General features: G+C 35.9%; 1 protein-coding gene across 1 annotated transcript in view; it reads right to left on the bottom strand.

The window, feature by feature from the left end:
• The window catches only part of LOC144437882 (uncharacterized), a 129,557-nt gene that overhangs the window by 18,359 nt on the left and 95,921 nt on the right, over positions 1-15,277 (bottom strand). Inside the window, exons 3-6 of the mRNA XM_078126914.1 lie at positions 6,752-6,967; positions 5,733-5,932; positions 2,217-2,368; positions 877-1,068 (exon numbers count right to left, since the gene is read on the bottom strand). Coding sequence (XP_077983040.1) covers positions 877-1,068; positions 2,217-2,368; positions 5,733-5,932; positions 6,752-6,967 — 760 coding nt within the window. The remainder of the gene's footprint in view (positions 1-876; positions 1,069-2,216; positions 2,369-5,732; positions 5,933-6,751; positions 6,968-15,277) is intronic.

The following is a 15,277-nucleotide window of genomic DNA, read 5'->3' on the forward strand; positions in this document are numbered from 1 at the left end:
TAACTTGTCTCGGCACAGGATATGGGGGGGGGGGGGTTATGCCATCAGGAAAGAACTACATTTTATTACAATATATCTATGCATTTATTGAATTTATTCTTCAGATGTAGAATTGTCAGAATTCAAATTTGACATAAAATTTAACGAGTCATAAATACAATGGGATCATTCTAATGACACTAAAGTGGTACAAGCGGAATTTATAAGCTTTTTATTTCGGTGAAAAAACTCCAATAAACCCTTGATTAAACTGTTGTTAGTATGAGTTGATGCATGTCTTCTATGACATTAACCCATTCAGTACTGAAAACTTTGCCGCCAAAATTATTTGAACAAAATTCTTGTTTTTATGTAAGTTTTTGGCATATATCAACTTCATTTTAGACTGGAATTAAAGAAATGTTATTACGTAATGAAGTAATATTATTATAACTATGGAAATGTTCATATAAATTGGTTCCCAAAATTATTTAAAACTGGTCTCCAGTCATGAAAGGGTTAAAATTGTCTTCTAGCATTGTTGATTACACAGTAAGGATTTCCTCAACATTTTTATATGTATAGTAAATTACATATTTGAATGGTTTATAAGTTATATCTTAATACTAGGTTTGAGTTCAGTCAATTGCAAGTGATGATTAAGTGTATGCTTCAGTTGGTAGAATACTGCAAGTACCTTTCAATGTGCGGAAATATTACACCCCAAAACGTATAAACTCAGTTTCTGCCCCTTTGACCTTAACCTAAACAGTGAATAATGATATTATCATTAAATTAAAAATTACAATCTATGAATTCTTAGATGTAGAATCAAAAAGTAGTAGTAGAAATTTGATTGACATAAAAAATAACTAAAACTGTTAATATAGCACTTACCTGAATGGCGGGTAGTGAAATGGAGGTTGATGTAGATATGTTGGTGGATATGGGTAGCCAGGTGTATTGGACATCTCAAACGGTAAATGTGGTGGTAACGTTGGACGTACTTCGTCGCCATGACGATACGGTTGGAACCCACGTGGTGAGGACTGTAATTCTTCCTTCCTACTTGGGTGATGTGGAATGGGTCTACATGTACAGCAAGTTGAGAGAGAGAGAAAAGCAGACATGATTAGTCGAACAAAGACCAGCAGATTGTGGTTTCAAAATATGGCATATGGTAATCTCCACTTGGTGTCTAATACTACCGAGATAACACGTTTACCCTTAGGTCATCCCAACATTACATTAAACCCAAATCAGCAAACACACACATACACACCGATAATCATCTGTCCGTATACACTTACGCATTCAACAAATTTTTCTGCAAAAACTGAACATATCTGCCAGGATGCATGACTGGTTGGTCATGTTTAAATGACCCGAGTGGATGTTATTCATTCATATATATGTACAAGTCACATCACAGTGGTTTTTTTTTGTCAGACATACTGTCATGTAGAGACATGTTTTGAACTGTTCATACTGTTGATGGAATAGTGTATGAGCTCCTCCTATAGCCCTCATCATTATCATTGTCTGTGAATGATGTATACCATCATGACTGTCAATAATTCCTGTCACTGTCATGTAAATTATAAATCTATTCTATCATATTCTTTCTACCCCACAGTACAACCTATTCACCAATGACTCTTTACTCGTCATGGATAGCTTAGAGGGAAAGTACTTCATTAAGCCACAATAAATACCACAGTGGAATATTCAGAATAAATTTGGGTGACTGGAAGGACATATTTTCGTCTACATCTTGTGATGATTCTCACCTCACCAAAATACAATTGTAACAATCAGGTTTTTGATTTTTGCCCCCCCCCCCCCCCCAAGTATTTTAGGTTCTGTGCTGCTGTATGACTTTACCTCCTAGCACTAGGTAAAGGTTTCATGTACTGTGCCATTGTATAATTTGACCCCCTAGCTCTAGGTAAAGGTTTCATGTACTGTGCCGTTCCATGATTTGACTCCCTAACACTAGGTAAAGGTTTCATGTACTGTGCCGTTCCATGATTTGACTCCCTAGCTCTAGGTAAAGGTTTAATGTACTGTGCCATTCAATGATTTGACTCCCTAGCCCTAGGTAACAGTTTCATGTACTGTGTAGTTCTATGATTTGAACCTCTAGCCTGTATACTAACCTGTATGGTACGCCAACATGTGAAGAAACACAATTGCTAACTGACATTGAAGTGGGCAATGTTGAAGATTATACTAACCTGTATGGTACGCCAACATGTGAAGAAACACAATTGCTAACTGACATTGATGTAGGTAAAGTAGAAGCTGACTCTTGTTTGACATGAATATCTGGAGATTGCCTTCTATTTTCTCTTCTATCACTACTGTGTCTTTCCGGTCTGTCTTCCTCCTGTCAATGTAAAATCACATCAATACAACAACCTTATTTCTCTCTTATCTAAAATTTTCAAATTTAAACGTGATGCGCTTAGCGTGTTTATTAATATTAATGATCAATAAATGTCAAATTCCCCTCATTTTCATATTTCTCATTAAAATACCATTTAGTATTTAAGCTATAAGCACTGTAGTATTACACTTAGAAGGATCTTAAACGCCAAGACATTTCTAGATTTTAGTTCACAGAGATCAGTCTTATAAATCTAAATAATACCCCAGGACATGTAGTGTGAACTGCTGTAGATATATCTTGTAAGATTCCCGACACAGATATGTCTTGTAAGACTCTAGACATACACGTCTTGTATGACTCAAGACACTGACACAAGACATGGATGTACTTTGTAAGATCTAAGACAAAGATGTGTCTTGCAAGACTCAATATAAATGTGTCTTGTAAGACTCAAGACACAGACACGAGACATAGATATACATATGTCTTGTAACTTATAAGACTCTAGACACAGATGCAAGATATACTAGTACTAGATGAACGTGTCTTATGAGATTCTCGACAAAGATGTGTCTTATAAGATTTAACACACAGACAACAAGACATAGATGTATTTGTGAGATTCAAGACATACATTTATCTTGTAAAACTCATCTAGACACACTCGTAAGATGAATGCGTCTTATGAGATTCTACACTCGGACACAAGAATGACAACATAGATGTATCATGTATGATTCAAGACATACAGATTTCTTGTAAGACTTAAGGCATAGACTCAAGACATAGAATGGTGTGTCTGGTAAGGCTTGGGATACAGACTCAAGTCATTAATGTATCTTGTAAGATTCAAGACATATAGATTTCTTGGATGACTTAAGGCACAGCCTCAAGACATAGATGTACCTTGTAAGACTTTACAAACACAGATTTAAGACATACATGTCTCTAGATGTCATTTTACAAATCCATTGACATATTTGTTAACTGGTTCACAGTGATACATAAAACTGACCTCTAGCCCCAGCACTGTACCTAGACAACTCTGCCATGTCCTATGAAATGTATGCATGTGGGTGGGTGTGGTTCTCTGTAACTGGTGGAATACATACATCAGTATTGCAACTGAATGTTCTGTATGTCCATAATAAAAAATGGACCTGAAGTGTACCACAAAGTCAATTCAAATCCATTTCCTTACTAGTCATAATTTTTAAGTAATCTGCTGATAAATTGAAACCTTTTCCTACGAGTGTTACTGTGACTGGGGATTTTTTTAACCCCTGGAATACAATCAGTCACAAGTATTGTAATTACTGACCCAAAACCCATACATCTAGATATACAAAAAAAACATTACTATATTTACTGGTTTCTATTCTATACAATCAGAACAGCAGGAAGTCGAAAGTGTGTAGTTTTTTGTGTGTCAAAGATTCGATGGTAAAAAGTTAGATCTGCATAAATTGAGTGATGTGATAACCCCATTAGTGTGCAATAGATTACATTGACACGCTCAGAATGACAGCAATCTCTTCTGGTAGATTGGATCCAGCCCTGAGAGACTTCAAACATAACACTTGGTTGACTTATTCAGGGATAACATATCATAATATTATTCATAGTATTATCTAGATATTACCACTTGCATGATAATAGTGTCAACTAGCATTGACTCTGTCAGTTTCATCAAAATAGCTTTACTTTGATAATGAAATTAACACAAAATGGACATTGTCTATGCAAGATAGATATATTTAGTCAGTTTCAGCAAATTAGCTTCACTTTGATAATGAAATTAACACATTAACTGTGAAAGGTACAGATATATTTTTGTCAGTCTTATCAAATTAACTTCAATAAAATTAATACAAAACAGACACATTTTCTGTGTTATTCACAGATATTTTGTCACCGTCGTCAACATACCTAAGTTTACTTTATTGGTGTGAACACGAAACAGACACATTTTCAGCTAAACTATATACTTCAGTGAAATCACCACAAATGAAACAAACACATCACTTTCATGAAACAGAAACACTATTTCACGTTTACACTAAAAAAGCTTAAATTCATCTCTACGTTTATAATGCTATACCACAGGATAGAAACATAAATGGGATTCCTCCTGGATGTAATTATTTGAAATAAAATATCCTTCCTAATGTTAAAATTACATTAATTTGGCTTTGTTTTATTAGTACCAACACCAAGGTTAGCTAAAGTAATTATCAGTTGATTAACCGAGTGAATGAAATTGACACCAACTCCCTATCATAACAACAATAATTACTTAAAGACTAATAATAGAAACTATTCAAATCATTATTTTAAATAAATCCTATGTCAAACAGATTAATTCTCGGAAACAAAAAGAAATTATATTCATTTTTTTTAATAACTGATAAGATAATATAATTCAATGTATCTGTATTTCCATATATTTGTTGTCTGCTGAATTTATTAGGTGAAGATTGCTAACACAAGATAACGACTTAATATCTGTTTGAAATTGTAATCACTTTTACATAACCCAGGGGTCAGATAGGTATTGTCTCCTGCTATGTGGTGTCTAGACAAATAATTTGTACATTTTAGAATTAACGGATGGACAACAATCATATTGACAATTAATTTATATTGTACAACAGTGAGAGTCTAGAAATAGTGACTGTTTTATTTCCTGTAGTGATGGACAAAAAATATGTCATTAATTAAATTTATATCGTACAACAATGAGTCTAGAAAAAGGGTGACTCTTTTATTTCGTGTAGTGATGGACAGAAATTATGTTATCAATTTATATCTAACAACAATGAGAGTCTAGAAATAGTAACGGTTTTATTTCGTGTCGTGATGGACAGAAATTATGTTATCAATTTATATTGTACAACAGTGAGTCTAGAAATAGTGACCGTTATATTTCCTGTAGTGGTAGACAGAAATCATGTTATCAATTTATATCTAACAATGAAAGTCTAGAAATAATCAAGTGTTTTATTTCATATATGGTAATATGGATGGACAGAAATTAAATTTCTATTTAACTGCTGACAGTATGGCTTTTTTTCGGTGTATAGGTGGACAGATGCCATGTTATTAATTTATATGTAATAACAGTGACTGTTGTATTTCTTGTAGGGATGGCGGGACAAGAATCATATTGACATTATTAATTTATATTTAACAACAATGACAGTCTAGAAATAGAGTAACTGTTTTATTTCTTGTATGACACTATGTACATTACAAGTTGATGAGGGATTAACACGATGGCCATCACCCCTGATTGATGATGACACTGACTGTTCATTACAAAGAAACATACACATGGTCTGAATGTTAATAGAGTACTTACACGTCTGTCGTCCTGATGGTGATGATGTATAGAGTTGATGGTCTGTGTGGGTGCTATTGTGACTACAGGAGGTGTACTGGTTGGTAAAACAAGGGGTGGAGGTTGTACACTTTTACTGGCAGCAGCTAAAGCTGCTGGAGTTGATGATGCGCTATGATTACTACTGGCAGGTGAAACAGCTGGTGATGGTTCTTCTTTACCTGTAAATCAAATGGTTTCAACCATTATATAGGTGGATATGTGTTTAGGAACATTCCATTTAGATTTAACAGGTCAAATTTGGGGGTATAATTTCAATAACTGATACATTCCCCTGAAATATTATGGCAATTCTGATGTAACCTGTTATAACTTCTTTACCTGTAAATCAAATGGTTTATGCCATTATAAAGGTAGTAATATGACAAGGAATATTCCATTTAGATTTAACAGCTAAAATTTGGGGTTAGATTTACAATTTAAACAACTGCCCTTGAAATATTATAGCAATTCTGATACCACCTGTTATAACTTCTTTACTTGTAAATTAAATGGTGTATGCCATTATATAGGTGGTAACGTGACTAGAAACATTCTCCACTAAGATGCAATGGATCAAACTTAGATTTGTAATTTCCGAGACATGCCCTAGAAATTTGTGGCAATTTTGTAACAACCTTGGCCATTCAATCTGTTATCTATAGCTACTTTTACTGTCTTGGTTGTAACCTTTATTGTAGTTGAAATCAAATCTTTGTAAAGGGTCAATTTTAGTGGCATGTAAAATGCCTCCTGGCCTTTAACTGTTATTGTGTTTTCTACATACACATACAATCTCATTCTTATTCTGTGGAAGGCTACGGTTGGTTTATGTATTCTTTTATCTTGTTGTTCCCATGAGAATCGGTTGATACACCATCTTTTTTCATAGTGCCTTCAGGTGTCATTTGCAGTTCTCAATTGTTAATCCCCAAGTGTCCTTTCAACACTCTGCTGCACTCTGTTAGAAAATTACACAGTAGGTAATGAAAAGTACTAACCAATGGGTTCTATTGCTTGTTTTGCTAACTTTCGGAGAGCTGCGGCAAAGCTTGATGTACGTGTAGCCGACATAGCATTGGCAGTGTTCCCACTTGTGACCGTCACAGTGCTTGCTGATTGGCTGAACGGTGTCACAGTAGCAGTTGTACGGGTTGTTTTATTGGTTGCAGGAGAAACCATGGTAAGGGGTGGTGGTTTAACTCCATGAGGTATACCTGATAGCAAAACAAACAAACAAACAAACATGAATGACATCATCAAATATGGGAGGATTCTCAACGATTTGTTTTCCTGGTAGTACAGTTTCTAAACCAGGAATTTTGAGACTTAAAATAAATACAATGTAGGTGTACAAAAACACTGATCACCATGGCAACTGTAATAACATATTTTAGTTATCTGCAATAAAATAATATTATCATTAGTATTACAGCAGCACTTGGCTTTAATAGTTGTGAGTTATGTCTGGATGATGTCACAATTACCTGCAAATTGGCCCACAGAAATACAATGATGACCACTAAGGAGTTATAAAAAGCCAAGAATGCCAGTCTTGTCACCATAAAGGTAATCAAACAGACAGACTTTCTATTAATGATTGATGATGTCAAACGGTGCAGTGCTACACAGACTATGCAGACAATTTGAATGGAATTGATTGCTTGTTGTAACTCTATGGTGATAATACACCAACCTAGCAATGCAAGTCCAAATACAAACATAAACACAGACATGTTATTGTTCATCAAAGCACGCAGCAGCTTACAGATTTGGGATTATGTTTCTAGGCATTACTCAATTCTATCAATTATGTGCTGCCTGATGGGAAAAATGTTTAACTGTTAACCTTGATCACACATGAGAGACTGCATACAAAATGAAAACGAGTACAGGTTATCATAAATGGCCCATCCACATAGATAAAGAGAGAGAGAGAGAGAAGCGGTGATGTCATCATTGAGTAGTTGGGCAATGTATTAACTGTAAACTATATAACAACGTTGCCTGTATGCTGATAATATGAATAAAACACTAGCCTGACATTGAGTGCTCCTAGTCTGATGGCTGACATGACCTTTCAGGTGAATTGTATTACAATTTAACAATCCAACCGTTAAGAATTAGCATGACTTTACATACAAATGGTGTTCAGTACAAACAGCTACATGCTGTCATGCAATGACCAAAGATCTGGTCAATAAAGGAGATGAGTCTCTGCCGTGAATTCTTTCCTTCTAACATCAATTTGATTAAAATGATTACAGTGTGGGAGTTAAATCAGAAACTATGCTAGTTTGTTAAGAGGGGATTATAGTCGGTGAAGATGCAATCTGTGTTGTGATCAGTCTTTATATTTCTCACATCGGAGACATCTTAGTGGTACTTACATATCGTACCTCAATCGTATAACACTAATTCGATGCTGATATGGAATACGTAATGTTCTCAGTGTCATCACAGCCCTTCTCAATTCTGCTACAATTTAAATTTCATCGTTGACAAAGATTGCTTCAATTTGATTCTGACATTGATTTTTTCTCAAGACAATCAATATCTTACGTACCTAAGACCTATTCAGGACTCATCCATTGTTACAGATTTGTGTGTTTGTTTCATGACTAAACATGTATAACAGTGCAAAGAGACCACAGCAGCCATTAATCACTCCATTCACTTCAACTAATTACTACATCCCCTATCTTTCATCATATTTTTATGTCTCTTTCTCTCACTACCTGCATACGAAATTAGATCACGCAACCGACAATCATCAAATTGCCAACTTACAATGTATGTAGAATTGTATAACTCTGTTATTTGTCCAGATTTGAGTACAAAAAAAAACGGTTTTGCTGCCTTCAATGCAAAAAATGGATTACTTGAAACAACCTGCTTGACCTGTAGAGTCTGACTTGTTTTGTTGGCAGTCTCTGGATCAGTGCCGACTGTGAATAGTAGACTTACAAACATAGCTAGCAACTATACACTACATTGGTCACCTATACCATGAGTAAATCTATCACTGTCTTCCATTGTGTTTGTGTGCGTACTGGTATACTCAGGTAACATACAATGACCTCCTCACCATCTTAATGACTTACATGATTGCACTGTTACCAGTGATACACCTCAACACAAAAACCATTTCATTTTTTCTATTCTACTTACAAAACAAATAGTACAGTATTGAGAAAGGATAACATATCATGTGTCTGACTATCTACTTCCATGACACTGAGGCAATGTGTCTGTTTCCTATAGAGCTATTAAATGATCACCACTCCCACACACACACCTTTACCTGGTTGCAACTATGGTTATATTTAATGTGGTTGTTCATAAAGTATGTGGTGATAAAAGCATGCCAATAAAGGATAAGAAGTGTTGACATTAGACGGTGGAATAACTGACTAAATATCTGTTGGTCTTCATAAAATGACTGGAACTTCCTGTGACGGTGATACATAAATCAGTTAAATAGTTAATAGAAGCACATAGTATGATTTTTAGGGAGTTTTTTTACACCCGTAAAGTTGAGATATGACAGTACAGTGGTGTAATAGTCCTTGGCGTTAAAAATATTCTCAGGGTCATACTATAGTCCTTCAGGTTATCACATTACCATAGCTGTTGTCAGTCACGATATAGATTTTTTCTACTGGCATGTCATCTTACAGTTAATCTGACATGGCGACTATAAACGTACATGTAATCATATATGCAAAGCTTTCAAACATTTTTGTGGTGCATGATTTAAACATGCTGGTATAGAGGAACTCAATACACGTACTCGCCCTACACTAGTAACCCCCTTTTCCATTTTTAAATGTTGCCTGTATTTGAAATTACAATTTACAGCACGCTATCCACCATATGTTGAACACAACACATACAATTTATAACTTTGCCACCTATATCATTTCCTTTGTAGTCACAAGTGGTATGGGTGATTTCAAATACATTACCACCAAATTATTTCATGGTAGTAAACACAGTCTGGTCTTGTATCAATTTATAAAGTGGGTATTTATAGATTGGAGAGATACTACACACATAGTAAGTTAAAATCTGATAAATAATTCAAATTAAGCAAACACAGGGTGTGATATCTTGATCACGCAGCATTCTGCTGGTCTTTGTTTACAAAATCCAACCTGTGAAACCATACAACTGTTCAATATCCTGAACTGTGTTATGATAACCCAGGGCAAATCACAAATAGAAATAAAGGGTTTATTTTCATTTTCAGATATCGTATGTGTGCAATAATAAACTGAAGATCCCTGGTCTTATGTTCTCTTAAGAAATGAACCACCACAGCTGTGGTTTTTGTGCCCATAGGGAACTCACACTAGTAATACATTCACACCTAGCTATCAATGTTATTACCACAGGACTAATGTAATCACTCATTCAACAGCCATTGTTTTCATCTTGTCTGTGTAGGGCTTCATCAATGAAATACTTTTCAGGCTTTTACTAAGAGAGTGTACTCACAAAATGTACTAGAAGTGACTGGACACAGTTACCAATCATTTAGCTATTATAATGTCATGTAGTTGGTCATACCATTCTGACCTACCACCCTGGCCTACCACTTATTTTGTGACACAGACAGTGCAACACTAACAATGGCAGCATCTGGTCCCCTTTACAAGCTGTAACACACATGAGGTATGTTCATAATAGGTGTATTCTAAGTGGACGCATGGCAGATCTACATTTGTATTACTGGTCAGTATGTTACAACAATGATAAACACACCACTGCGTCACCAGGTTTACACTGATCACTCTTTGTGGCAAATAAGCGAGTTGGTATCATGAAACGATCACGCAAAGGTGACGACACTGTAATACGTTCATAGTGTGAGTTTCTGTTGACATCATGCAATCACATGTTCTGTTTAGCATAATGAAATTTACACCCGAGCTGCATTCGTCCATGTTAATTCCCTGTACATCATGGCCTGTTCTTACAGTATACAGATTCAAACCAAATGATACAATAATTTAGTAAATTTGTTACCTTTGTTGTCTTGCATTGTAGCTGCCTCCCTGGTACTACGACTCATGCTTGAGAACACATACACTTGGAATGTGAATTCCTTTGTCTACACACAATGACTCTAACAGGTTACTAAGTTTGCCCTCAAACAACCAACGCAGATTATCCCCAAAGAACAGATCCTACATTTTCAGCCTTTCCAGAGATTTCTCCAGTCTTGACAAGTTACTAAGCAGGTTAGAAAACGTGGTGTGACACAGTAGATGAGACGTCTCCCAAAATAGGCCCTACTTCCTTAAATACAACTAAATGCAATATACAACATATAAAAGACAGGTCAAACCCGCATCCATTAGTCAGCCTGGGGCAGAGATTCCATTATACCCACAGGGGTGATCAAGGTGCATATGATGGGCTAATACATTCATGTAAACTCATTAAGTATGCCAGAATTGATTTGCAATGAGTGGCTCTTTGAAACTGATCAGACTGAAACACCCTAAAGGAGGGAATTGACAAAGTTTGGAAGGCCTGTGTTAACTCAGTCTAAACAGTGATATAAACTACCTAAGGGTATACAGTTTTGCACCTGCCCTTTTCACTGCCTCACAATGGAATGAATGGAGTGGTGGCCGAGTCTATGTGCGGTACTTTTGTCACATTGTAAAACCTACAGTAAGTCATGTTATGACCTCAGTTATTGATGCAGACAAAGGGTCTAACCAGATGGTGGTTAAGTGCCAACACACACTTAAAAAGAATAGTCCACTTTCATAGGGATGGTCAACTGCACAAAACAAAGAGGGACAGATCTACTTCCCGTTTTGTTTCATTATATCAACGCACACTCAAGCTGATATACCCACTGACATACCATTCCATGACAAACACACATGGTTACAGCTGATGTCATGAATACATCAGTGAAACAGTTACCACAACACAGATACCTACTACCCCTATTGCATTATATGGAATGTTCCAAAGCCTTTGCTGGTCACATGGTACACAGATGCTCACTTGTTTTTGGTTTGCCCCACTGACATCAACATTTCCACTAAGTATAGAATAGTGTCATTTTACAGCAAATGCGTTTAAATTACAATTCTAATTACATTGCCACTTGATTAAGATGATATTTGTGGCTTCAAATTTCCAACAGCAGTAATTTTAATTTCATACACTGTAACACTGCCAGATAAATCAGCCTAACAGACATGGTTGACGCTCACACTGCATTCCAAACCCGGCAGTAATTTCTCTTCATTGTCATTTACAGTAATAACATTACATCATTACCATGGCACTGATGTAGTGCTGCCACTAATAAGACAGTCCATTTATTAAAGTCGGAGTAAACGACAATAAATGGACTGCAGTATTAGGAGGAATTACAAGGTTAACAAACTACATTAAAGGTAACAGCATCTAAATCTGATTAGAGTGTACTAAATTTTATTTCCATTAGGTCAATGATTAAGAAATATTAAATTCTCATGAATATTTTATAAGCAATATCAGAGAAAATACAAGCTTGACTGCTTTAGTAGGAATTTGACATGTAACCAACATGGATGCCTGATGAGATAAATCTAACCGTAGACAGTCTGAGATGTCCGTACCCTAGTTCATCATGACACGACTGAAGAATTGATAAAAATATATGGGTAAATACTTGAAAGTTCTCAATTATTATGATACATCAAGAAATGTGTTCTATTCTGAACTGACCTTTAACCTTGGAAGCTGCCTGCAGGCAAATATTTGTACCTAACAGTTCTATTATAATCAGAGTGGATACAGACACAGCATTAATAGAACTTAGATAAATTGACTTCTCAAAGGATATTATCAGTTTTATAATACAATCTCATCCCATTCTCCTCCTCCCTCCCTCCCCAACAAACACCCCCCCCCCCCATCCACATCCTCCGCCATATCCCCATCCACATCCTCCACATATCCCCATCCACAGATTATTTCGATTATTGATCTCCTAGCTACAAGGCATAAACTACCAAATCTATATTTTCATGTGAATGTTTGATCAATTTCGCATCATATCTGATATTTGTAGATCAAAAATACAATTTTTTTTAATCCTGTCTCATCAAATTTGAACGTTATCAAAAAGTTATAGGGGAAAACTGAAAATGCGCTCTGTAGTGGAAAAGTCTGATCTTTGAACTATGTGAATGAAATTTGGACTAGAAATCAGCTGGTAAATGGGGAAACAGAAGTTTACATTAAATGTTTATTGTCAAAGTATCTCCATGGTAAATAATGTGATTTATTATCAATATATTGAAATGTCTATTTTTTTTAATAAAGTCAACCCGATCTGTACTACTTCCTGATTAAAAAAAAAATCATATTTACAATAATTACATATTAATATTTTATATCTTGAAGTGCCGAAAGTCTGACTATTTTGTTGTTGAATGTGTTTCTACCAAGCCATGTGATAACAGCCCATTAAAGCACGTGCCTGACAATGTTGACAGAAGGTCAGCAAAAAAATTATGATTTGTTCCCAAAAGATTTTTATTTTTACTCTGTAAGTAGAAATTTTAATTTTATATTTTATGTTGGTATTCAAATTAAAGTTGACAACATGGTTATTTTGTACCAATACTGAGAACTTTTATGATTTTTTTTTTCAATATAATGAACTTGCTTTGCTGCTGACCATTTTGCATGGACACTTCTCTTTGTTCAAGGTACTGGCACCAATATTCAACAATTGGTCAATGGTTTAACCATGCATAGTTGCAAAATCCTACACAAGCACTACTACATATCATATCTGTGTCCCTATCCTCCAAGGTAGGTGAAGTTGGACTTGGAGAAATGCCCTGTCTAATATATACTCAAATCACATTCTGTTTTCAACCCTGCAGCAGACACCTTACCTACCTGCCATATTTTGGACAAAGCTGTGTAAAAATTCCTCACCTAGAGTAAATGGGAGTGTTGTTGACATGATTATTAGATATTCATTTGTCTAATGATTTGGAACAGTTACAGTTACCTAATCCTATAGACTGTGTGTGTATTCTAACTCAGCCTTGTTTACAGTCTAACCCTGGCAAACAGTCAAATCAGCCTTGCTTTGGTTTGGTTTCCTTGTGATCATTCTCATTGGTACTAAATTGATGTGGACACACTGCAATGTATTAAATGAAATGATTGAAGAGTGTGTGGGTTGCTAGGTGATATCTTTGTTGGATTGTTTTCAGGGCCATGTCCTGCTACTGTGCATTGATGGCCATATTCTTATCACTAAGTCAACAAAATCAAACAGGTGTATGGGTTGTGTGGAGGAAAATTCTCAACTTTGCTATGATAACAGGGTCTCAAGTAGATTATTTGTACAAAAGGCAAATAGGCCTCCCAGTTGACACATTTCAGCAAGGCTCAAAGTTAATATTTATAAAGTGGCTGATAAACAGTGGCCTATGATACAACAACAAGAGATAAATCCATTGCAAGTGACACAAAGCATTACTCCAAACAGTGCAGTACTGTTTTCTCTCGCCGCTTTCTCTTTCCCAGGGAAATCATTGCAGTGTGAAGTGAATAGACGATCTCTTTGTAGTGAATGATTTTGTGCCATTATGATATAAAATTGATGTGTGTAATGGTGGCACGGCTGACCTAAAGCAATGAAATATTGGGTTGCCAAGGAAAATCTATTAAGTACTCATTACATTTGAGGTGCTTATGTAGTAAAGGTTAGTCAGATAAGAGCAGATGAGGTCAGGCTATGTGTGCTGTGTGTGTATTTTGTGTCACTTCCCCCATGTCACCGCCGACAATCACTCAAGGGCCAGGTGATCTAACCACCTAAAACATAGCATCTTAACACCCCGACTCACACACGTACAACTCCCATTGCTCATCACAAGAAACAATAGTTGCCATGGAAACCGTCAAATTGATGCGATCTTGTGTTCTTAGTTTTCATGCTTGAGTAGTGTGTTTCAATTCTTGTTTCCCTCTCTTAGCCGTGTCCTTGTGATTTTTTTTTTACGTTGGTTGGTAGAGACTGCTAGCCTGTCACTTGAACAAATGCAATTAAGTGGCTTGATGACAATTCAATTTGGAGACATAGCTTTACCAATTACCAGCCTATGAAGAAGTGTCGCTGTACCAATTGACCTCCTATTACGAGTTCTACTATCAACATTTTCAGGTCTGCAGGGAGAGGCCAAAACTGGGATTCAGGTTGTCTAAGCTCTGCAGTTCATTTCAATGGGGTTGTCATGACAATAAATATCCTGTTGCTTGGGGCAACAACATGACTGTGATGAGATTCGTGTAAACCCTGACCCCTAACTCACAACCTGTTCCAAATAGTGTTAATAAATTCCCTAAATACCCTCTCCTTACTCAGTATAGATGCCATCATAAATCTACCTCCATACTCAGACACATTTGCTAAATGCATATTGATTACTGACTTCACCTTGTTTGCTGTATTTTATCCAAGGCATTATCACGATATGAAAACTATA

The sequence above is a fragment of the Glandiceps talaboti genome, chromosome 7 (genome assembly GCF_964340395.1).
Source record: "Glandiceps talaboti chromosome 7, keGlaTala1.1, whole genome shotgun sequence".
Lineage (NCBI taxonomy): Eukaryota > Metazoa > Hemichordata > Enteropneusta > Spengelidae > Glandiceps > Glandiceps talaboti.